Source organism: Nerophis ophidion, linkage group LG23, assembly GCF_033978795.1.
Source record: "Nerophis ophidion isolate RoL-2023_Sa linkage group LG23, RoL_Noph_v1.0, whole genome shotgun sequence".
NCBI lineage: Eukaryota > Metazoa > Chordata > Actinopteri > Syngnathiformes > Syngnathidae > Nerophis > Nerophis ophidion.
Window position 1 is genome coordinate 31208022 of NC_084633.1, and position 23918 is coordinate 31231939.

Sequence of the window (23918 nt, forward strand, 5' to 3'; positions counted from 1 at the left end):
TGGAGGAACGTAAGTAAGACTGCCCCCAGAAAGCGGCTTGAAGGAAGTCTGTCAAACATTACAGATACCCTGTTTTAAAAAGCACTTTCTCTCACCTTGAAGTTTGCGTCGATGGAATCGTGGCGACCCCAGCAGGTTGTTTTTGAACGAGTTGAGCCTTGTCCTCCAGTGGGCGGAGCTTGAAGAGGCCAGACCGCCGCTGCTCCCCGGGCTGGAGGGCGGAGTCAGCGACAGAGAAGCCCCCCCGGACCCGTCCGCTCTGGGAGAAGAAGACGAGGAGGAAGAGGAGGGAGGGGTGGTGGAGGAAGGGTGTTGCATTTGGTGCACGGGCGTGCCCAGCGGGGTGGGGAGTGGCGAGCCCTGCGGCGTGACCTGCGACACGGGAGGAGTGGCGGCAGAGGAGTTAGAGGACGAGTGGGCGTTTTTGGACTTGAAGACAGAGGGGGAAGGGAAGTTGAAAAAGCGTGGGATGGGTGAGAGGAGGGGGGAGGGGGAGGGGGAGGGTGTGCGCGGTGTCTGGAGAGGGAGGGACTTCATGGAGTTGAGATGGGGGCGCTCAGCGGGGCCCTTTGAGGGCAGGGTCTGAGTTTTGGGGTCGGGTGCTGGGCGGATAGGCCGAGCGGTGGTCGCGCTCGCTGGTTTGGGATCTTTGGAGGAGGAAGCTGAGTTGACTTCTGATTGGCTGAAAGTGAACACCGGGCTCTGGCGAGGGGAGGGGCGGAGGGGGATGAGAGAGATAGAAATGATCATGAAATGTAATGCATGGAAGCAATTTTTCAACAAGATGGAAAATGAATCAATGAACCCTACTCTACTCTAAATTCATCAGTAGGGACGCAGTAGTTGGGAACATTTTTACTGATGTCTTCTTTTCGATTTTGTGGGTGAGAACAGGGGTGGTCGTCACACTCATACACCGCCACCAGAGGGTACTGCCTCTCAAATGGCAGTATGGGAATGAAGAGAATTAGAATGAGAGCTCACCTAAATTGTCTGCTCCAGAGTAAAACTGAACTTGAGGTGAAGGGACTGTTTATGTTTTTCAAGTCAAATTGTAAATATTCAGCTATAACAAAACACGAGTTAAGCTTAAAAGTGTAAAGAGAAAACTATCGCATAGATCAGACGTCCTATAATTAGGGGTTCTGTGACTACTTGGTCGTTCGCTGGGATAAAGCAGAGGCGGTCATGAAATTTGGTTGATATGTATATAATTTTTTTTTGTTTTTAACATGTCCAAAATAAACTACTTCTACGACTAACTTGAAAGTATAGAATATCTAAAATATTTATTAATTTAAAAAAAAAAAAATCACTTAACATCTTTGACAATCAAAGCATGATCGTAACTACCCATATTTTTTCTTTTATTTATGCTTGAAACTGATACCTAAACATGGAAGTGTAACCCCTCTCCTTTTTATGTAGGTGCTCCTAAAGCAAATACAAATTCTGTATTCCCACGAAAAAGAATATCTGGCTTTTTTATTCTCTTTAAAAATGTGTTTATATCCTTATCGTGTTGAACAGTTTCAAAGACATGCACCTGGGGATAGGTTAATTGGCAACACTAAATTGGCCCTAGTGTGTGAATGTGAGTGTGAATGTTGTCTGTCTATCTGTGTTGGCCCTGCGACGAGGTGGCGACTTGTCCAGGGTGTACCCACCTTCCGCCCGATTGTAGCTGAGATAGGAGCCAGCGCCCCCCGCGACCCCAAAAGGGAAGAGGCGGTAGAAAATGAATGGAGTTTCAAAAAGCATAATGTTTAAAAACATTTCATTATCAATAAATCAATCAATCAATGTTTATTTATATAGCCCTAAATAACAAATGTCTCAAAGGACTGTACAAACCACTACGACTACGACATCCTCGGAAGAACCCACATAAGGGCAAGGAAAACTCACACCCAGTGGGCAAGGAAATTAATTGTCCAGTCATGGCAATAAAAACTTAAAAATTATCTGTCTCGGGTACATTTCTTAATGACTAAAAGTATGTCAGTATGTAAGTTAACCATGAATGAAATGCAATAAATCACAATATATATATTAGGGCTGTCAATGGATTAAAATATTTTATTGTGATTTATCGCATTTCATTCATAGTATATATATATATATATATATATATATATATATATATATATATATATATATAAATTTTTCTAAAATTTTCCACAGATTTAAATGTATTTAAATACACATACAACTTTCATCCATCACACTGTACTGCAATTTATAAATGCAGTGGTATGGCCACCCTAATCAATGTAGCTTGTGGAATTAAAATAAAAACATGGTTAATTGTTACTATATTCACGTTAGCATTTAAGATAGCTAGCAATTAACCATTTAGTTGCCAGCCAGCAATTCCCTCTCTGCATCAGTTTGGGGAACGTTAAAGACCCATCATTTAGATTGGTAAAAGCTAGCTGACAACTAGTTATTAGACTGTTGTTAGCATTGATGCCAGCAACAAAAGTCCAGTTGGGGTTAGTCTTCACATGCACTCATATTCATATAGTCTGGTATAAAGATCCCTGCTCATTTTGTGTTCACTTTATGCATTTGTCAACTTTATAAATCTATATTTTCCATTATTAAGGGCTTCGTGACAACCAACCATTCCTGTGTTGGGTTTGATAACCTCAATGTGTCGGGGGTTTTTGATCATTTATTTTGTTACAATTAAATGGAAATTGAAATGGATATACAGTACATTTAAAGCAAACGCCATGAGAATAATTATCATATTGTCAATTCACACTAGAGTAAAAAAGTGTGACAACCAACCCCGTTGTCTCCGATTTTGTAGTCACTGAATATAGACAGACACAATATAACTCTTCTTCCATGACTCAGAATGATATGACAATGACATGGGATGCTTACTGTATGGCTGAGAAGGTGAGACGTATGAGACACAGCATTTATCACAGAGACATGAAGTTGGCATTGCAGAAAAGATCCAATGAGACTGAAGAAGGTGCCATAAAAAATACAACACGGACATAAAACGAACCAACCATCTTTACGTTTTACTATGTCCATCTTTTGTCAGTGACAGTTTTTCCCTTGACATTGTTTTTCTATTTTCAACTTCAACTCGCCAATTTAATACCGCATTTCTTTAACCTTCCATTTAAAGGCAGCATTTGGAGTGTGAGGGTTTCAGGGGAGGCTTTAAAGTTTCTGTGACCACAAGGTACAGTATAATACAATACACCATATTTTTCAGACAATAGGCTGCTACTTTTCCCCCACGCTTTGAACCTTGCGGCTTATAACAGGGTGAAGCGATGTTTGTTCGCAAAAGGCCACAATGTTTTATAGTCAACAGACAGTTTTCAACATAGAGACACTGAGAAGGTGTGTTATTGTTTGTGCTATGACGCCATCCTTTGGATGAGTTCACTTACTGCATGTACTTCCTGTTTTGTGCCTTGAACCGGAACTAAATCCCGTTTCGTCCATTATTTGTCGATAGTACTTTTGTTTGTGGGGATTTTTCATTCAGTACTCCAAACAATGTTTGTAATTTTTACAATATAACTACAACAACTAACTAAATCGTCCCAATGTGTGATGAAGACTGTTCTCATGCATATTTCTACGTGTTATTGTAATGTAATCAAGCTTGCGTTGTTAGCATTGTCGTATATGCTAACATTTTTACAAGTGTGTGTCAGTATTATTAAATTACAATGGCGTTCATTTTGTATTGTTTCTGTCTTGATCTGTGGCCTGGATCATGTTTTTATTATTTTCTGTTAGTAAGACTCCATTAGTTCCTGTTTTTGTGCACCCTTGTTTGTTTTAGTTTCAATGGGGACTTATTAGTTTCACCCGCCTCTGGTGTTCGAGACACGCACCTGCTCTGATCAAGAGAACATTATTCAAGCCTGTCTTTGCCAGTCAGTCGTCTTGGCGTCATTGCTCGTATCAGGTCTGTTTCCATAGACATGTTAGTTGTTTCATGCCACATTTTCTTGCTATGCCATAGTTTATGCTAAGTATTTACTTTAACTCCAATTGCGATCAGCCTTGTTTTTCGTTTTAGTACCTTTTTGAGTGAAGATCAATAAATATGTTCCTACCTGCAAGCCTTGTCCGGAATAATCCGACTGCATCCCGGGAGAACAAACCTGCGACCCCCTCGTCATGACAGTTTCAGTTACTTAAGTTCACCCAAAAAATCACAGTGGAGTTATTGAGTATATTTAGCAGTTTAGCGGTCAGTTAGTGGCTCCATGATGATGATTTCTGTTTTGTTTGATCAGCCGTTTTACTGCCGTGCTACTGGGACCGTTTGGAAACAATTGGGGTATGTATATAAACGTTTACAAAATCTTTCGGCCCGGAACGCATCTGCGGCATATAGTCCAGTGCGGCTAACATATGTAAAACTATTTATTTTGTCTAAAATTTGGTGGGTGGGGCTTAAATAATGGTGCCTTCTATAGCCGGGAAAGAACAGTAACTGTATGAACGATACGGTATAACAATACTTCCACAACTTGAAACTGTCAAACCGCAAGCAAGTCTGTTTTGCCTCTCAGAAACAATAATGGCGGTGGACAGCAGAGGCCATTCTCCTGGCATTCACTGTAAGCACTTCTAATCCCTCCCATTCCTCGCCCAAACACTGCCATTAACTTGAAAGTGACAACAATACAAATTAATGTAAAAACCAGGAAGTTGAAATTGAAAACCAACAACAGCAAAAAATGTAATAACTGTGACCGGAAAATGGCGGCTGTGAAATAAAAAGCTGAAGACGGACATAAATTCAGATTTTGATTAACAAACATCATAGTAAACAAATATGTTCTTTCTGGCAATGTTTTATTTTTCAATGCCCATGCGTCCATGTTTCTATCACTCGAAGTCGATATCATTTTTAAAATGCAAAAATTTAGAAAAACAATATTTCCAATTTCGGTTTTGCTACATTGTGGAGTTGTTTTTATTTTTATTTTAAAATAATTGTATTCATTACATTATCTATATATGTATTTAGTGCAGCATGATGATTTGCATTTTGCATAAGATTTAAAGATTATAAAGATAAGCTTTGGCAGGGACATTGCAAAAGTGACCACTAATCTTACTGATTATTCATGCAATAGAGGATTTCCTATCATTATAAAATTAAAAGTATAAAAAAGATGATAACAAATAATAAAAATACTACAGCATTTAAAATATTCAAAAAGTAATAACTGTAATATATTGGTGCAACTCTACTACTGCAGTAATATTAATAAAAAACAGAAAAATATCTATTTACCCCATTTAAAATAATAAATTATAAAGAACAGTTGTAAAAAAAAAATGTTTCCCATAAACAATATACTGTACATTAAGTCATGTGTAAGGTTTCTTATTATACAACTACAAAAATATGTATTATATTTAAAAAAATACATTGTAAAATGATTGGAGCACATAACACGATACAAATAATTCTAAACTTTAAACAAAGTAGTAATTGTAATATTTCATTGCAAGTCTACAACTGCACTAATGATAAAAAAAGTCTTATTGCTGCGTTAAAAATGATTGAATATAAATAATAATAAAAAAAAAAAATGATGCCCATAATCAATGTACTGTACATGAGGTCGTATGCAAGGTTATTATTACGATTACAGAAAATATAAACTATATAAAAAAATGAAATTATAAAACAATGGGACATAATACAAATGGAAACAATTTTAAATATTAAATAAATAATTGTAATACACCAGTGCAATTTTACTAATACAGTAATAATAATTCAAATGTCTTATTATCCCATTAGAATAGTTAAATATTATACAGTAAACGGGTCCCAAAAAAAAATGTTGTCCATAATTAATATACTGTATTGTACATGGGGCTGTGTGCAAGATGTACTTTTATAATAAACAAAAAAATATAACAACACCAGTATATGAATACTAGAAATATTAGAAAAGTAATCAATCAAATATATTGGTGCAATTTTAGTGCTGCACTAATAATGTAAAAAGAAAAATGTCTGATTATCCCATTAAAATAATTAAATTGCTGTGCAGAACACATGTAAATATTTTTTTGCTTAAAACTAATACTGTACACGAGGTTGCATTTTTTGGAATATGTAAAATAAATCTTGGTAATGACCACAAAATATATTGGTTCAAAATGTTAATACAGTTTCTAAGCAAATCAGTCACACAAGGGATAATCATAGAATTGTTATTTTACCATAACACATCACAAGTTTATTGAAACAGTGACATGATCAAGAAACTTCTTGTGCGCATACCACAAGAAGTTCTATTTTTACTCTTTGTTTACATAAATGACAATACCGCTGAAGACAACAGAAAAGAGAATGATGTTCTTACCCTGGGACTGCTGAGAGGACTTGAGGACAGACCTGTGGACGCTCCACTCACCGAACGAGACCTTTTGGAAAGTGCATATATATGTATTTTAAATCATATTGTGTAAATAAATTATTGTTATTATCTTGTAGAAAATTCTACCTTTGACTGTGTGCATTAGTGTCCAGGTTCCTGCGAGGGGGGGTGGGAGAGCCTTGATCAGTGACACTCAAGACCTCCAGACTCTTTCTCTCAGGTCTACAGCGTCCATGACGGCTCAACATAGGGGAGTCCACACGCTTCCTGGGAGGGTCTTTGAAAGGCAGAGGTGCAAGTCAATATTAAAAACATCGTGTCCAATAGGTGGATAATGGAACAGCTGCAAGGAGTCTGTCCTACCAGCGTCATTTCTGGGGGGCAGATCCTCATCCTCATAGGTGGGGTAACGCTCTTTTCTGTCCAACAGGAGGTAGTAAATCATTTTTTCCTGGTTCTCTCTGCCGGCAACGCAAAAAAAGAGGTTTAAAAGAGGTTCACACAACAAACTATCTCACAGTCACACTGTCCGGCATCTGTTACTTATATAATTAAGTAACTATAGAGATTATGTTAATACATTGGAAATACCAACTTTTTTTTAACCATCTCTGCTAAAAATATTTAACATTTATAGTCTTTAACAATACTTTTGTAAGTTATTTTTTTGATAAAAGTCAAATTAAGTTATAAAACATATTACATAAGTATAAAACAGCTAATATATATATATACACACATATATATATATATATATACACACATATATATATATATATATATATATATATATATATATATATATATATATATATATATATACATATATATATATGTATATATATACATATATATATATATATATATATATATATATATATATATATATATATATATATATACACATATATATATACATACACACACATATACCTACATATATACTGTTTATATGTGCATGTTCAGTATATACATATATTTATATATATATACACACAGTATATATATATATATATATATATATACAAATATACACATAAAATACATTATACGTACACACAAATAAACAATAGACATAAATAATATTGTATATGTACCAGAGTTAAACATAAAAAGGTAATTAGGGTTAAAGTAACTACATTTAAAATGACAACTTTTTTTCATCCAGCTTTACTAAAGATATTTTGCATTTTGGGGATTTAACAAGACAAAACATCAAATTTAGTTGTAAAAGAGTTTATATAAAATAATATTTTTAATCAAATTAAACCAATAAACAATAAAATAAAACAATAAAATAACATTGAAATCAAACATTTTAATATAAAAAACATATTGTATAATACATTGTACAATACATACAAATACTGAACATTATATTTAATGGAAATAAATTGGACAGGAAGTTTATTGGTAAAATTTTTTGATGTAAGGAAAATACAACAACAAATATCTTACATAGAAATATTAGATGTAAAATATTACAACATGCAAAAAAAGATATACAAAGATCATGTACAGGTAAAACAAATCTACAGACTACAAAAAATAGTGTTGGCTTTATTTCGATTGCATACTATGCAATATCTAATGGAATTAAAACCCAACAATAATTGTATTGCTTGTATTTTTTGCTAAAGGAAAGGGGAATTCAGTAAAAAAAAAAAATCTTACATCTAAAAACGTAAAATATTAGAACAAAGTGACCACTTAATACTTTAATATAAAACATTTGTTGATTTGTCTTTTTCTTGTCAGACCACACATATTAGGTTTACAGAATTCATAAAAAGAAAAATAATCTCATATATAATGCCTCCATTATTGTATGTGACCATTAGATGATTGAAAGTCTATCACGGAACATTTGATCAGGAACATTAATCCTTATTTATTATCTAAGAAGCACCGGTTTTGTCTTTCCTAAATGATAGAATGACTTGTTTTTTTGTTTTTACCAGCAAGGCACATGCAATTCAAAGAGTAGATATTTGATGACTTTTTTTTTTTTACTCACTCCTCACTTGTAAGGTCCCGTGTGAGTTTGACCCGATCCCGGAAGCACCCTAAAGAATACATGCTTTCCAGGACGTCGGGGTCCAGGTCGGTCAACGACAGCACCCTGGTGACGCACACACGGCGGGGCAGTGGCTGCTCAGGGCATGGCTCATTTCGGCCGCTTCTGATTGAGGACGGAAAACCATTTTGATATTCACACAAAATCGAAACATTTCACGTCTCATGTGTGGATAGTTTCTCATAAATTAATTTAATAGTTGGCTGAAACTGCTGGAAATACTGAATAATGAACAACAAATACATAAGTATTATACTTACTGGTACCAGGCGTGGATCTGTATTGCTTCTAACTGCAATGAAATAAAAACACAGTCAAACAACCTTGTCCTGATTAGATAGATAGATAGATAGATAGATAGATAGATAGATAGATAGATAGATAGATAGATAGATAGATAGATAGATAGATAGATAGATAGATAGATAGATAGATACTACTTTATTGATTCTTTCAGTAGAGTTCCTTCAGGAAAATTAAAATTAGGGTCACAGGTGAGCTGGAGCCTATCCCAGGTAGGGTAAACCCTTTACTAGTCGTCAAATATTCACAGGATACATGCGGTACTTGTGCACGTCAGTAATTTGGGATTAATAATGTTTGCATACGTCACTGTAACGCGATTGCTCCACCTCACAACCCTACATGGTGTGTGTAAAATTACCATGGTTATTTTTAATGTTTGTATTGTTGAATGTACCACTGATAGTCACACACACACTAGATGTGGTGAAATTACCCTCTGCATTTGACCCATCCCTTGTTCCACCCCTCTAGGAGGTGAGGGGAGCAGTGAGCAGCAGCGGTGGCCGCGCTCGGGAATCATTTTGGTTATTCAACCCGCCATTCCAACCCTTGATGCTGAGTGCCAAGCAGGGAGGTAATGGGTTCCATTTTTATAGTTTGACTCGGCCGGGGTTTGAACTCCATCCATCCATCCATTTCCTACCGCTTATTCCCTTTTGGGGTCGCGGGGGGCGCTGGCGCCTATCTCAGCTACAATTGGGCGTAAGGCGGGGTACACCCTGGACAAGTCGCCACCTCATCGCAGGGCCAGCACAGATAGACAAGTGGGAGGAAGCCGGAGTACCCGGAGGGAACCCACGCATTCACTTGAACTAATGACCTAATTTGCTCAAACGTTACTTATACACACTGAAATCTTAAAAAAAAAATTTTTTTTTAACTAAAATAGATAAAAAAATACAGTATTATGCATGTTTTGTGTTTCTAATACTTCACCAATTGTATTTCAGATGTAGTATTTGATCTGTTTTAATGGGTAAGTAGTTATTGTTTTAAATATTAGTTGTAGCACTTAAAGATGTATTTATTTATATTTATTGGTCTTCCCACAAACAATATTCGAACCTTACAATTATTACAAAAGTCAGTTGCACGCGTGCTGACAAAGACCACAAAGCGGGAGTATATTACACCAGTTTTAAAGTTGCTGCATTGGCTCCCTGGTAGATTTTAAAGTTCTGTTAATGGTTTTTAAATGTCTAAATGGCCGTGCACCTTCTTATCTATATGACCTGCTTTTACCGTATCAACCCTCGCGGATCCTGAGGTCCTGCGGTACTGGCCTTTTAGCTTTATCAAATAGTCAAAGTTTTTAGCGCTTCCATAGAGAGATATAAGTTAGAACTTTACGCTACTTTATATTAAAAATGGCAACAGCAGAGGGTGAATGTCCCATAACAAGAAGATAGTGCAAAAAGGAGAAGCTTATAGACTACGACATCGACACGGACTAACATGGTGGACGTGCACGAAGTTTCAGGACTTATGCCGATCTCAAATACACATCAGCAGGTAACCGAAGGTAAGAAAAGTTGGTTTTGCATGATATTGTGAAACAAAACGCCAGATAGTATGTCTGCTAATGGGTGCCATTTTGCGGTCCTTATACACACACCGTAGTAATAGTTTTATCTCTGACTACAGTAGCTGCAATGGGCCAACAATCCATCAAGCAGTGCGACTTCAAAGTCATACTAAAACATTTTGACAGATTTTGAGTGCCGTGTGCAATCTTCTTTATTTTCAATGGAACATTTAAAGTGTTGGTGTTGTTTACTGGCGTCATATTGCAGTCTACACGTATCTCTTATGTGTGACTACCATCTACTGGTCACCCATATCATTACACCTTGTACCAAATAAAATTGCTTTGAGGTCGGTAAGCACAACCAGAATTATTCCGTACATTAGGCGCACCAGATTATAGGGCGTATTGTCAATTTTTGAGAAAATGGAAGGATTTTAAGTGAGCCTTACAGTTCGAAAAATACAGTAAGTTTAGCTTGGGTTACCTCATTTCCTAATGAGGAGAGGCGTTAATGCCTCTTGTTTTCATGTTAGCATTGATGCTCCCGCGCTGGTGCCAGTCAGTCCGTGAGCTTATCAAAGTACAGTTATCAATCACGGTTTTTCCATCATTTCGATTAAAAAAGGGAATACTGACCCTCGTGTTGCGATCCGCTGCTCGGATCTTCACAGTTCGTTGTTTTCTTTTCCATTTTGTATATCTCTCCATCTGACTCCTTATTTCCTGTTTGCTTTGTTACCATAGTAGCTTATTAGTTCACCTGCTCCTCGTTTGACGCACACCTGTTTCTAGTTTGATTACTGCCTTATATAAGCCTGCCCCCTTTGTTCATTCTTTCTGGGTTCATAGTTTGCTCTCACGCAACTGTACGTCTGGTTTTGATCGTTTGCTTTCACGCAATTCGTATGTATATTCCCGCTAGCTTTTACGCTAGCCATTTGTTTATTCCAGCTCACATGCTAAGGAATTGTTTTTTCTGTTTTTGTGTGCTTTCGTGCCAGCTTAGTTGTTTACTTTTACTTCCTAGTTCTCATACTAGCGTTTTTGGTTTGCCTTTTCTTAAGCTCCAGTGTTTCTGTTCAGAGCTCCTTTTTGTTATTTAGAATACATTTATTATATCTTACCTCTTGCTGTATTCATGTCTACGCATCCACGAAGGGACATTCCCGGCAGCATTGTGCCGACCAGTCTTCACACCTCGGCTGTTTTACATTACAGTTTTCATTAATACCATTTATTGTTTCATCCCTACCACAGACATAACGGCAATGGGCAATCATAAGGCTACGTCAAACTACAATATGGCAGTGTGTTGACATTGTTTTCCTCCAATTGTGCATATTTAGGGTCCGCCAGGCCCATTGCAAAAGGACTCCTTTGGAGCCAAAGGACTCTATTGAAACTGTAAGGTTTTATTATTATTATTATTATTCTGCACCTATGCGCTGTAATTTGACCCCCTTAACATGCTTCAAAAGTCACCAAATGTTATACACACATCGGTCTGGCAAACCTTCCCAACTTATTAAACAACCAAACCCCAAAAATAAAAATTGCGCTCTAGCGCCCCCTAGAAAAAAAAAAAGACTGCTTGTAACTTCCGTTAGGAATGTCGTAGAAACATGGAACAAAAACCTCTATGTAGGGCTGACTTAGACCTAGATTTCATAATTGTACCTACTAGGGCAAAAATCAACAAAAATGTTGCAAAAACCCCTTCAAAGCAAAATTTGCCTAAAAAATGCAATTTTTGCCTCTTTGCGCTGTAATTTGACCCCCTTGAAATGCTTCAAAACTCACCAAACTTGGCACACACATCAGGACTGGCAAAAATTACGATCTAATGAAAAAAAACAAACCCCAAAATTAAAAAATGCGCTCTAGCGCAATTTTTGAATAAAACACAGAAAAAACTGCTCCTAGGAAGAGAAAACAGACAAAACTGCTTGTAACTTCCAGTAGGAATGTTGGACAGACATAAAACAAAAACCTCTATGTAGGTCTCACTTAGACCTACATTTTAATAATTGACATCCTTCAGCAAAAATCAACAGGAAGTTAAACAATGCAGAGAAGGTAGGTACACTAGACAAAAGTATTGGGACACTTTGGACCAACACTAGGCAAAATTATTGGAACATTAATCAAAATTGCCCTCTAGCGCCCCCTAGGAAAAAACACAGACAAAACTACTTGTAACTTTCGTTAGGCATGTTGTAGAGACATGAAACAAAAACTTCTATGTCGGTCTGACTTAGACCAGGGCTTGGGTCGCGGGGGCAGCAGCCAAAGGCGGGCCCGACCAACGAATTCTATTTAATTATTTGTTTTTCATATTCAATTTTACACTCTTATCTAACAAAGCTGCTGAATTAATTTAGTTTCAAACTTTTTGTGATATTTTCCATCAGTTCCAGGCCTCTGCTTTTATTTTGTACAACTGTTCCTGCTCTGCGCTGTGTACTGTGTTATTACTTTGTCGATCAATGCACCTGTCGCTTGTTAATCATTTGTGGTGCTTTCACACATAAAGGATTCCTATCATATCTTAAAAGTTTGATGCATTTCATCAAGCTTTCACTGTATTCATCTCTTTCCCTTGTAAACACGTATGTCGGCAACTTCAGCACAATCTGAGGGTTGTGGGTTTGATTCTCAGTCCTCATGACGAGGTATACCAGGCAAGATACTAAACCGCCAGTTGCTTCTGATGCTGTGTCAATAATTAGTCAATGAGTCTTTGTGAGTACCTTGTGAAAGCAAAAGCCCATTTACAAGGTTTTTTCTAACTGTACTGAATGTCTCTATGGTTGTTTCCATGGAGGAAGCTGGCTGGCCGTCCAACAACAGTGTGTCTGACCTCATTTCAGACTCCATTAATCACAAGTTCATCAGACGAATGCACAGCTTTGATTAAATCTGTGATCCGTGCTAACTGAATGACTAACTGATGAGACGTTCTCTTTATCTGTGGCTCTATTAAACATCTTGTGTGCTATTGCTCCTTCTGTCTCGTAGCAATGTAATCATTTTTATTTTTACTCTCGTAGGGGCGCATTTAAAGGGGAGCTATTATACAGTCAATTTACAGTCCTACTTTTAATGCTCATACAAGAACATGTCATTATGCAGGGCCTTTATGGACACTTTCCGTAAAACAGTCCAGTATGCATGTAATATAGCTTTAACCTGAGGTAAAATGAAGTATTTTAACCCCTGCTATTGCATGTAAAGGCATTTTTTTAAAATCCAGCTTTATTTTTTCAATTTTTGTCCTCCAAATTCTACACACAATACCCCATAATGACAATGTGAAAATGTTTTTTTCAATTTTTTGTTTTGTTTACAATTTTGCAAATGTATTAGAAATAAGAAAAACACACAGCCTTTGCTCAATTCTTTGTTGATGCACCTGTACAGACATCCTGGATGAAAACCAACGCTTACCCTCCAGCCTGATGGAGCTTGAGAGGTGCTGCAAAGAGGAATGGGCGAAACTGCCCCAAGATAGGCTTTGTATTCAAAAAGACTTGAGTCTGTAATTTCTGCCAGAGATGCATCAACAAAGTATTGAGCAAAGGCTGTGAATATTTATGTCCTATTTGTCTGATCTAGCCCGTGAATGAAATATCTACGAACCCCGGGATGATATTTGATTAGTATTAGAACTGGCCCACAGGCCACAGCCACTCTATCAGTGTTGGCACAAGGAATTTTCAAAATGGGGTCCTAGAGACCCCATTAAGTCATAACAATGGGGTCCCATTGTAAATTTTTGGGGTCACACTTTTTTGTAAGCGTTTTGAAAACAAATGATAGATTTATGCATTATCCTGTTATATCTCACATTCTATATTGTGTTTTGGAAAAAGGTTGTCATAAACGTTACTTAATTCATTGAAAAATTATACAAAAGAAAACACATTTTTAAGCATATGTAAATTTACTCAGTTATAAACATTCATTCACTTTCTTTGTTCATTCATGGATCTAAACTTTACCACTGCCAGTATTTTTTCAATATCTTCATTGTAATATTTTCAGAATGTGTTGGTTTTATTTTTGGCCAAAATAAGACAAAGAAAACAATCTCAAGTTGTCTTTATTTTTTTTGTTTTAATGCCATGATTTGAATAGTCTGGCCAGCGTGTGCACAGATTTTTCTACATGCGGCACCTCAGCTGAAATGAGTTTGACACCCTTACGTAGATGTGTTTTTTTTTGTTTTTTTTTAAATAAATTTGCAAAATATTAAAAAAAAAAAATTCACGTTGTCATTAGACTTAGACAAACTTTAATGATCCACAAGGGGAAATTTTTCAACACAGTAGCTCAGTTACAATGATGTAGGATTAGGGGGTGTTGTGTGTAGAATTGTGAGGGCAAAAACGGCTTCATTCCATTTTGGAACGAGGCTGTACCATCACAAAACGTGGAAAAAGTGAATCACCCCGAGTACTTTCCGAATACACTGTAATTACAAACATTTTGACTTTTGAGTTAAATGTGCCAAGCAAGAACCGATTACATTTTGGTTGATTTACATTTGAGTGGTTTACTTTTTTCAGCCCAGCTCTATCTTCCGAATGTGGTGGGTCAGTGTCCCATTTGGCCCCTAATGCAAGCGGATTTTATAGGTGAAGAATAAGAGCACGCATTGAGACGGTTGAGACTACCTCTTTCCCCTCTGTCCCTTCCTGTCCTGACAGCTTTAGCATTTTTACCTCTGCAATCACTTCATGAAACACAGGGGCCCTAAGCAAAATTATATTTTAAGGCCCCTCCCAACCATTGCAATTTTTTACCCCACATGTTTTTATTTTACATCAAATGATTTTTATAAATTTTTAACCAAACTTGAATTGAATTTGATGCATGTTTTGTAGGGCCATGAATCTTTGGGCACCACACGATTCGATTCGCTTTGATTCATAGGGTAACGATTCGATTCAGCATCCACTCCCCATACAAAACATTTCTCGATTCAAAAACAATACATTGAGTGCTAGTTATGATCATCTACATCAGGGGTATCAAACTCAAATAGAGAGTGGGCCAAAATTTGAAACTGAACGAAGCCTCGGGCCAAGGTTGAACAAATTAACCTTTTAAAAGGGACCCAAACAAGTTTTGCATTGAACAAGCAAGGCTTATACAACTGTATAGTGACATGCAAAATCGAGTTTCAAATAATAACAATAATAATTGAAAAATATCAATGGCATATCAAATAAAATTATAGTAAAAATTGAATGCCTCTTTTCTATTTGCGGCCCTCTGACGTAAAGATCAAAATAAACTTTTTCAACAGGCTAATAATAAATTTGAAAATAAAATAATAATTAATTAATCAAACATTCAAGCCTTGAAGTAGCAAAAGAAAGTGCATGAATAAAACGTTATTGCTCAGTTTGCTACACTGATTTGCTTTAACACTGATTATGGAACAAGCAACGCTTATATAACTTAATAGTGCAAAATCAACTTTCTAAAAACAAACGAAAGAATATCAATGGCATATTAAAGAAAAAAAAAAAAATGAATGCCTCTTTTCTATTTGCAGCCTTCTGAGGTAAATATCAACATTAACTTTTTCCACAGGCTAATACATTTGAAAATAAAATTGTTGTTTTGTTGGTAGCGGGTGGTGTATTTTGTAGTGTACCGGAAGAGTTAGTGCTGCGAGGGGTGCTGTGTATTTGTTCTGTTGTGTTTATGTTGTGTTACGGTGCGGATGTTCTTCCGAAATGTGGTTGTCCTTCTTGTTTGGTGTGGGTTCACAGTGTGGCGCATATTTGTAACAGTGTTAAAGTTGTTTATACGGCCACCCTCAGTGTGGCCTGTATGGGTGTTGACCAAGTATGCCTTGCATTCACTTGTGTGTGAAAAGCCGCATATATTACGTGACTCGGTTGGCACGCTGTTTGTTAGGAGGAAAAGCGGACGTGATGACAGGTTGTAGAGGACGCTAAAGGCAGTGCCTTTAAGGCACGCCCCCAATATTGTTGTCTGGGTGGAAATCGGGAGAAATTTGGGAGAATGGTTGCCCGGGAGATTTTCGAGAGGGGCACTGAAAAAACGTGAGTCTCCCGGGAAAATTGGGCGGGTTGGGAAGTATGAGTATTAGCGATGAATGCGGTGTTACAGCGGCACTGCCGCTGTATAATACCATTGGGCCAGCTCTAATGTTAATTTGACACTGCCTCAAGGGCCAGGTGAAATTACACGGCGGGCCAAATTTGGCCCGCAGGCCAGAGTTTGACACCCATGATCTACATCAAGAATACGTTTGCATAAGTGGTTGGACCAAACAGATTTAAAAATAAATAAATACAAATATACATATATATATATATATTTAGACCACTAATGTTTTGTTCAATGTATATTTTTAGTGCAAAATAACACATTTACATAATGAAAATAACGCTGCACATGTTCCTTATTCGAACATCGATCCATTTTCTACCGCTTGTCCCTTTTGGGGTCGCTGGAGCCTATCTCAGCTGCATTCGGGCGGTAGGCGGTGTACACCCTGGACAAGTCGCCACCTCATCACAGCTTATTCGAACACTGTATGCCAAATTACAGTAGGAAGGAGTTTCATATGGCCCTATTCGTCGAGGTTCACCTGACACATGAAACGTGACAAATCTGGGGCGTGTGCTATCAACTTTAGAGGGTCGAACAACTTAAAATGTGTTTTGTGGCAATTCCGACTTTGACCATCAGTTGCTATGTGAAGTGGTGCTTCCCATCATTTTTAGCAGACGGCATTGCAAAATGATTAACACCTCCTCTTCCTCTCACGCGAGACCCACCCAGGATTGGAGCCATGTCAGTCCCTAACCTACTGTACCAGCTCAGCACCAACACTGTGCGCCATGGGAGAAAATAATCCCTATAACAATGCTATTATATTCTTATCAATGAGAAACACATTTGCGATACATTTCATATAAGATGCCCTGTTATTCATCTGCATTTTACATGCATTTCTTCAGGCGAAACAAGGCCCTACAAAAAGTGCTTGTTTTGCCTATAAGGAGGAGCGATCATAATAATACAACACAGCATTATTTCCGAGTACATAGGTGTTACTTTGAGTCATTCTGTTTCATAATGCAGTTTTTTTGTTGCTTTTTAGTCATTTGTTGTCCATGTTTATACTGCCATGCTTTTATTTTGAAGGCTTCCTTTGCAGCGCACTGAACTGTGTGCAAGTGTTAATGCTATGTAACTAAGGTTATTATTACAAAAATTGTCGAAAAGTAAACTGACCCATTTTTCGTAGAAATGACCGCTTATGTCGACAAAAGCGGTCGAGCATGTATGTTGACATGGACCTAAAAAGGACCTACTTTGCAAAACCACCTTTTCTTACTTATTGGTACCTTCTGTTGTGTATTTGGGATCTGCATGTTGTAGGGAAGGGATTCACATGGTCCCATACCTGTGTGCATCTCACGTGAGAGGAAGAGGGAGGGGGTTCATCATTTTGCAATCCAGTCTGCTGAAAATGATGGAAAGCGCCATGCTATGTAGCAACTAAATCTGTGCTCAAAGTTGGAATTGCACCAAAACACATTTTAAGATATTTAACACACATCTGCCGGCTAACGTGGATGATGCACCCCCCGGATTCGTCACGTTTTATGTGTCTGGTAAACCATGCCAAATGAATCCCCATCTTTTTAACATTTTAAATCAAACCGTGAAGGCACTGGCGAGATATTTATAAAACAATCTTTCAGGAAACGGGCCGTTTGTAATGTGCCTTATTGGTGACGTCTGCGGATTATCCATATATGGTCGTGCATTTCGCGTGTTTGCCATTGTAGTCCAACAATGCAGTAAATAAGCTCCTCCTTTTTTGCTACCCTCTTGTTGTGGGGCAGACTGGCTCGTACATGCAAATGCATTCTTCGCTGTTGCTAATTCTAAAACAAAGCACCGTATAGTTCTATCTTGTATCAGTAGCTTCGCTATGGAAGCGCTTGGAAGCCTAACCAATGCAACATTTTTACCAAAGAACCACCAATTCGTGTTATGTAGGCCACAAGGAATTGCTTTAAATGTGGAAAAAAATCATAACATGACCCTTTTAAGCGGGCACATGGTGAATCAGAACTTGATGAGTTGGTTGACATAAACATAAAGCCTGTCTGTGCTTACCGTGAGTCTCTTGTCAGGGTTGACTTCTATCATTCCTTTGAGCAATGCTTGACAGTCAGGGGGTATAAAGTGGGGCATGTGGAACACTCCGCTTTTAACTTTTTCTAGAAGCTGCCGTAGGTTGTCATGGTCAAACGGCAAAGCACCCTGGGAAGAGAGGAACAACAAGGAAGTGTAATAAATGAGTCTGTTGTTGAAAGGGTTAGGGAGGCATTGACGCTTATCACGATATGGGGCATACTATACTGTATGGCAGGGGTGACACCACTTTTTCTGCAGGCGAGCTACTTTTCAATTGACCAAGTAGAGGGGATCTACCTCATTCATGTATATAATTTGTATTTATTTAATCATGGAAGAGATGTTTTTGTTAACAAGTTAATGGTGTTTAATGATAACACAAGCATGTCTAACACATCTAGATTCCTTTCTTTCATGAAGACACGAATATAAGTTGGTGTATTACCTGATTCTAATGACTTGCATTGATTAGAATCAGACAGTAGTGGTGATAACGTCCACATTTTCAAATGGAGGAGAAAAAAAGTCCTCCTTTCTGTCTAATACCACATGAACGTGATTGCTTTTTTGGTATTTTATTTGTCCAGCTTCCATACTTCTTTTTATACACTTTACAAGAAATACATTGGTGGCAAACTCCGTAGCTTGCTAGCTTGTGCGCGCCAGCTTTCTGAGACTCTTATTTTGTTAGCCGAGGCAGGATGAAGCAGCGCTTTTATTGTAAAGATAGGAACTGTGCAGTCGATCTTTAGAGTTTTGACAGCAGGTACGGCGCGAGAGTCTGTTGAAATAAAAAAAGTTAAAGTACCAATGATTATCACACACACACTAGGTGTGGCAAAATTTTTCCTCTGCATTCGACACATCCCCTTGTTCACCCCCTGGGAGGTGAGGGGAGCAGTGGGCAGCAGTGGTGACGCGCCCGGGAATCATTTGTGGTGATTTAACCCCCAATTCCAACCCTTGATGCTGAGTGCCAAGCAGGGAGGTAACGGGTCCCCTTTTTGTAGTCTTTGGTATGACTCGGCCGGGGTTTGAACTCCCAACCTACCGATCTCAGGGCGGACACTCTAACCCAGGGGTAGGGAACCTATGGCTCTAGAGCCAGATGTGGCTCTTTTGATGACTGCATCTGGCTCTCAGATAAATCTTAGCTGACATTGCTTAACACAATAAGTAATGAATAATTCCGCTGGTAATCACAGTGTTAAAAACAAAGTTCAAAATATAAAACATTTTCATGCATTTTAATCCGTCCATCCATTTTCTACCGCACTTGTTCAAGAAGTCGCATTATTGGTAAGAAGTATTTTATTTATTATTGGTTAGTTTCAGAATAAATATGTTATTAAAAATAATTCAAGACTTATAGTACTCTAAAAATGTTGTTATTAATTAAAAATGCATGCATTTAATTGTATTCAGTGTTAAAAAATATGATATGGCTCTCACGGAAATACATTTTAAAATCTTTGGCTTTCATGGCTCTCTCAGCCAAAAAGGTTCCCGACCCCTGCTCTAACCACTAGGCCACTGATAAAAAATGTTTCTCGCCTTCCTGTCGGTCATTTTTTCTTAATAATGAACTGGCAGCAGCAAGCGTCCTCTAACGAGACCCTCGGGTGCTGAATGTCAATCAAGTGACGAAAGTGACGTCTGGGTGAATATTGATGATCGCTAATTTTTAGGTCGATTTTTTTATTGAATGGCTGGAGATCGACTAACACACCCTCCACCATCTTGCGATCGATGTAATGAGCACCACTGGTTTATGGTCACGAAACCGTACTGTATACTGTAATAATATTCAGTTATAGACACATCTAAAGAGCAGTTGTAGGAAGTCTTGGAAAGGTGTCGGACTGCTTAAAAGGTGGCAAGCATTAAGAAATATTCGTTTGGGAAAGGGGGACAATTAAGAACAAATTTTGCTTTGCAGTGCTAACCTACATACACATGAGCACCCTTTGAGGAAAGAAAAAAGGGAAACTCTTGACGTAAAAAAGAAGAAAGTCAGCACAAAGTGCTGCCATGCAAAGCCCAAAAGAACGTTTTGAAAATCAAAACTATATTTCCTGCATTTGGGTGTTTTCTACACTGTAATTAGATGTCTTTTTGACATTTACATGTCCCATGTAATGTACCAAGCATGTTTGTTTGGTTTTTTTACTTTTTTTTACCACCTACTCAGTGGCTTAGTAGTTAGAGTATCCGCCCTGAGATCAGTAGGTTGGGAGTTGAAACCCCAGCCGAGTCATACTAAAGACTATAAAAATGGGACCCATTACCTCCCTGCTTGGCACTCAGCATCAAGGGTTGGAATTGGGGTTTAAGTCACTAAAAATGGTTCCCGGCCGCGGCCAGCGCTGCTGCCCACTGCTCCTCTCACCTCCCATAGGGTGGACAAGGGGGTGGGTCAAATTTCACCACACCTCCTGTGTGTGTGACTATCATTGGTACTTTAACTTAACTTTTAGTAGATCACTTACTAACGTTATCATTAAAAATGCTATGTAAAATTCTTTAATATGCACGCAAAGAAGTCCGAAAAAGTTTCCCATTTGGGAACGCTATCCTGTACCGTCTCATTACTTATAAATACTCGAGAACCTTTTGTCTCCAAGGCCAAAGTGGAAAATGTGCTAATGGTCTGCGGGCCAAACAGCGTTTTTTACCACAACCAAGAGTGAGGAATGTAGCCTCATATCACCATATATAAATATAAGGTAGTAAGATGTCACACAGTCATGTGCCTAATCCAGTTAGTTTACAACTCTGTATTAATTACTGTATTTTTCGGACTATAAATCGCAGTTTTTTTCATAGTTTGGCCAGGGGTGCGACATATACTCCGGAGCGACTTATGTGTGAAATTATTAACACATTACCGTAAAATATCAAATAACATTATTTATCTCATTCACGGAAGAGAGAAAGAAAATGTCAGCAATCGTCACACACACGTCAACCAATAAGAATTTGGCGGGGGAGGGTCATGGTAGAAGTGCATTGTGAGTCATGGGATGTTAACTGCTATATGCCACTGCCGTAGCTATTAAAATGGATCATTTCATCGTTGGCGGTAACTTATAAAAACTGAGAAGGGCTGAACAAAAATCGCACCGCGAAGGAAATCATGTACTGCAGTTTACACAAAATCAAATAATATTATTTATCTCATTCGCGGAAGAGACCAACAATTGTCAGCAATCGTCATATACACGTCAACCAATAAGAAATCGGCGGAGGAGGGTCATGGCAGAAGTGCATTATGGGTCATTGAATGCTAACTGCTATATGCTACTGCCGTAGCTATCAAAATGGATCATTTCATTGTTGGCGGTAACTTACAAAGCTCGTGTCCATTTGAGTTGGGGAATTGTGTTAGATGTAAATATAATCGGAATACAATGATTTGCAAATCATTTCCAACCCATATTCAATTGAATGCACTACAAAGACAATATATTTGATTGTCAAACTGATAAAGAAATGTTTTTTGCAAATAATCATTAACTGTAGAATTTGATGCCAGCAACAAGTGACAAAAAAGTTGAGGAAAGTGGCAATAAATACTGATAACATTGAGGAATGCTCATCAAACACTTATTTGGAACATCCCACAGGTGTGCAGGCTAATTGGGAAGAGATGGGTGCCATGATTGGGTATAAAAACAGCTTCCCAAAAAATTCTCATTCTTTCACGTGAGGATGGGGCGAGGTACACCCCTTTGTCCACAACTGCGTGAGCAATTAGTCAAACAGTTTAAGAACGTTTCTCAAAGTGCATTTGCAAGAAATTTAGGGATTTCAACATCTACGGTCCATAATATAATCAAAAGGTTCAGAGAATCTGGAGAAATCACTCAACGTAAGCGGCATAGCCGGAAACCAACATTGAATGACCAAGATGGCACTGTATCAAAAACAGACATCAGTCTCTAAAGGATATCACCACATGGGCTAAGGAACATTTAAGAAAACCACTGTCACTAAATACAGTTGGTCGCTACATCTGTAAGTGCAAGTTAAAGCTCTACTATGCAAAGCGAAAGCCATTTATCAACATCCAGAAACGCTGCCGGCTTCTCTGGGCCCGAGATCATCTAAGATGGACTGAGGCAAAGTGGAAAAGTGTTCTGTGGTCTAAAGAGTCCACATTTCAAATAGTTTTTGGAAATATTCCACATCGTGTCATCCTGACCAAAGGGGAAGCGAACCATCCAGACTGTTATCGACGCAAAGTTTAAAAGCCAGCATCTGTGATGGTATGGGGGTGCATTAGTGCCCAAGGCATGAGTAACTTACACATTTGTGAAGGCACCATTAATGCTGAAAGGTACATACAGGTTTTGGAACAACATATGCTGCCATTTAAGCAATGTCTTTTTCATGGACGCCCCTGCTTATTTCAGCAAGAAAATGCCAAGCCACATTGAGCACGTGTTACAACAGCGTGGTTTCATAAAAAAAGAGTGCGGGTGCTTTCCTGGCCCGCCTGCAGTAAAGACCTGTCTCCCATTGAAAATGTGTGGCGCATTTTGAAGCGTAAAATACGACAGCTGAGACCCCAGACTGTTGAACGACTGAAGCTCTACATAAAACAAGAATGGGAAAGAATTCCACTTTCAATGCTTCAACAATTAGTTTCCTCAGTTCCCAAACGTTTATTGAGTGTTGTTAAAAGAAAAGGTGATGTAACACAGTGGTGAACATGCCCTTTCCCCAACTACTTTGGCACATGTTGCAGCCATGAAATTCTAAGTTGTCCAGGGTGTACCCCGCCTTCCGCCCGATTTTAGCTGAGATAGGCGCCAGCACCCCCCGCGACCCCAAAGGGGAATAAGCGGTAGAAAATGGATGGATGGATGATTATTTACACAAAAAAATTAAGTTTGTGAATTTGACCATCAAATATGTTGTCTTTGTAGTGCATTCAACTGAATATAGGTTGAAAAGGATTTGCAAATCATTGTATTCTGTTTATATTTACATCTAACACAATTTCCCAACTCATATGGAAACGGAGTTTGTATAAAAACTGAGAAGGGCTGAACAAAAATTGGACCGAAAAGGAAATCATGTACTGCAGATTACAAGCTGGACGTAGTGAAATATGCAGCAGAAAACGACAAGAGGAAGCGGCGCATATATTTGGAGTTGGCAGAGTTGTTTAGAAGCGACATCGAGGAAGAAGATTTCATTGGATTTATCGATTAGGAGTGACAGATTGTTTGGTAAACGTATAGCATGTTCTATATGTTACAGTTATTTGAATGACACTTACCATAATATGTAACATTAACATACCAGGCACATTCTCAGTTGGTTATTTATGAGTCATATAATGTACACTTATTCAGCCTGTTGTTCACTATTCTTTATTTATTTTAAATTGCCTTTCAAATTTCTATTC

At 38.0% G+C, this 23918-nt stretch overlaps 1 protein-coding gene across 2 annotated transcripts in view; it reads right to left on the reverse strand.

Moving 5' to 3' along the window:
* LOC133541064 (serine/threonine-protein kinase BRSK2-like) overlaps positions 1–23918 on the reverse strand; it is a 60880-nt gene that overhangs the window by 18899 nt on the left and 18063 nt on the right. Inside the window, exons 8-14 of one of the 2 annotated variants that reach the window (XM_061884142.1) lie at positions 18482–18628; positions 8733–8764; positions 8413–8577; positions 6759–6856; positions 6522–6672; positions 6381–6441; positions 96–372 (exon numbers count right to left, since the gene is read on the reverse strand). In XM_061884142.1, the coding sequence (XP_061740126.1) occupies positions 96–372; positions 6381–6441; positions 6522–6672; positions 6759–6856; positions 8413–8577; positions 8733–8764; positions 18482–18628 (931 nt within the window). Of the gene's footprint in view, positions 1–95; positions 703–6380; positions 6442–6521; positions 6673–6758; positions 6857–8412; positions 8578–8732; positions 8765–18481; positions 18743–23918 lie in introns of those variants that run through there. The other variant, XM_061884141.1, reaches the window with a different exon arrangement.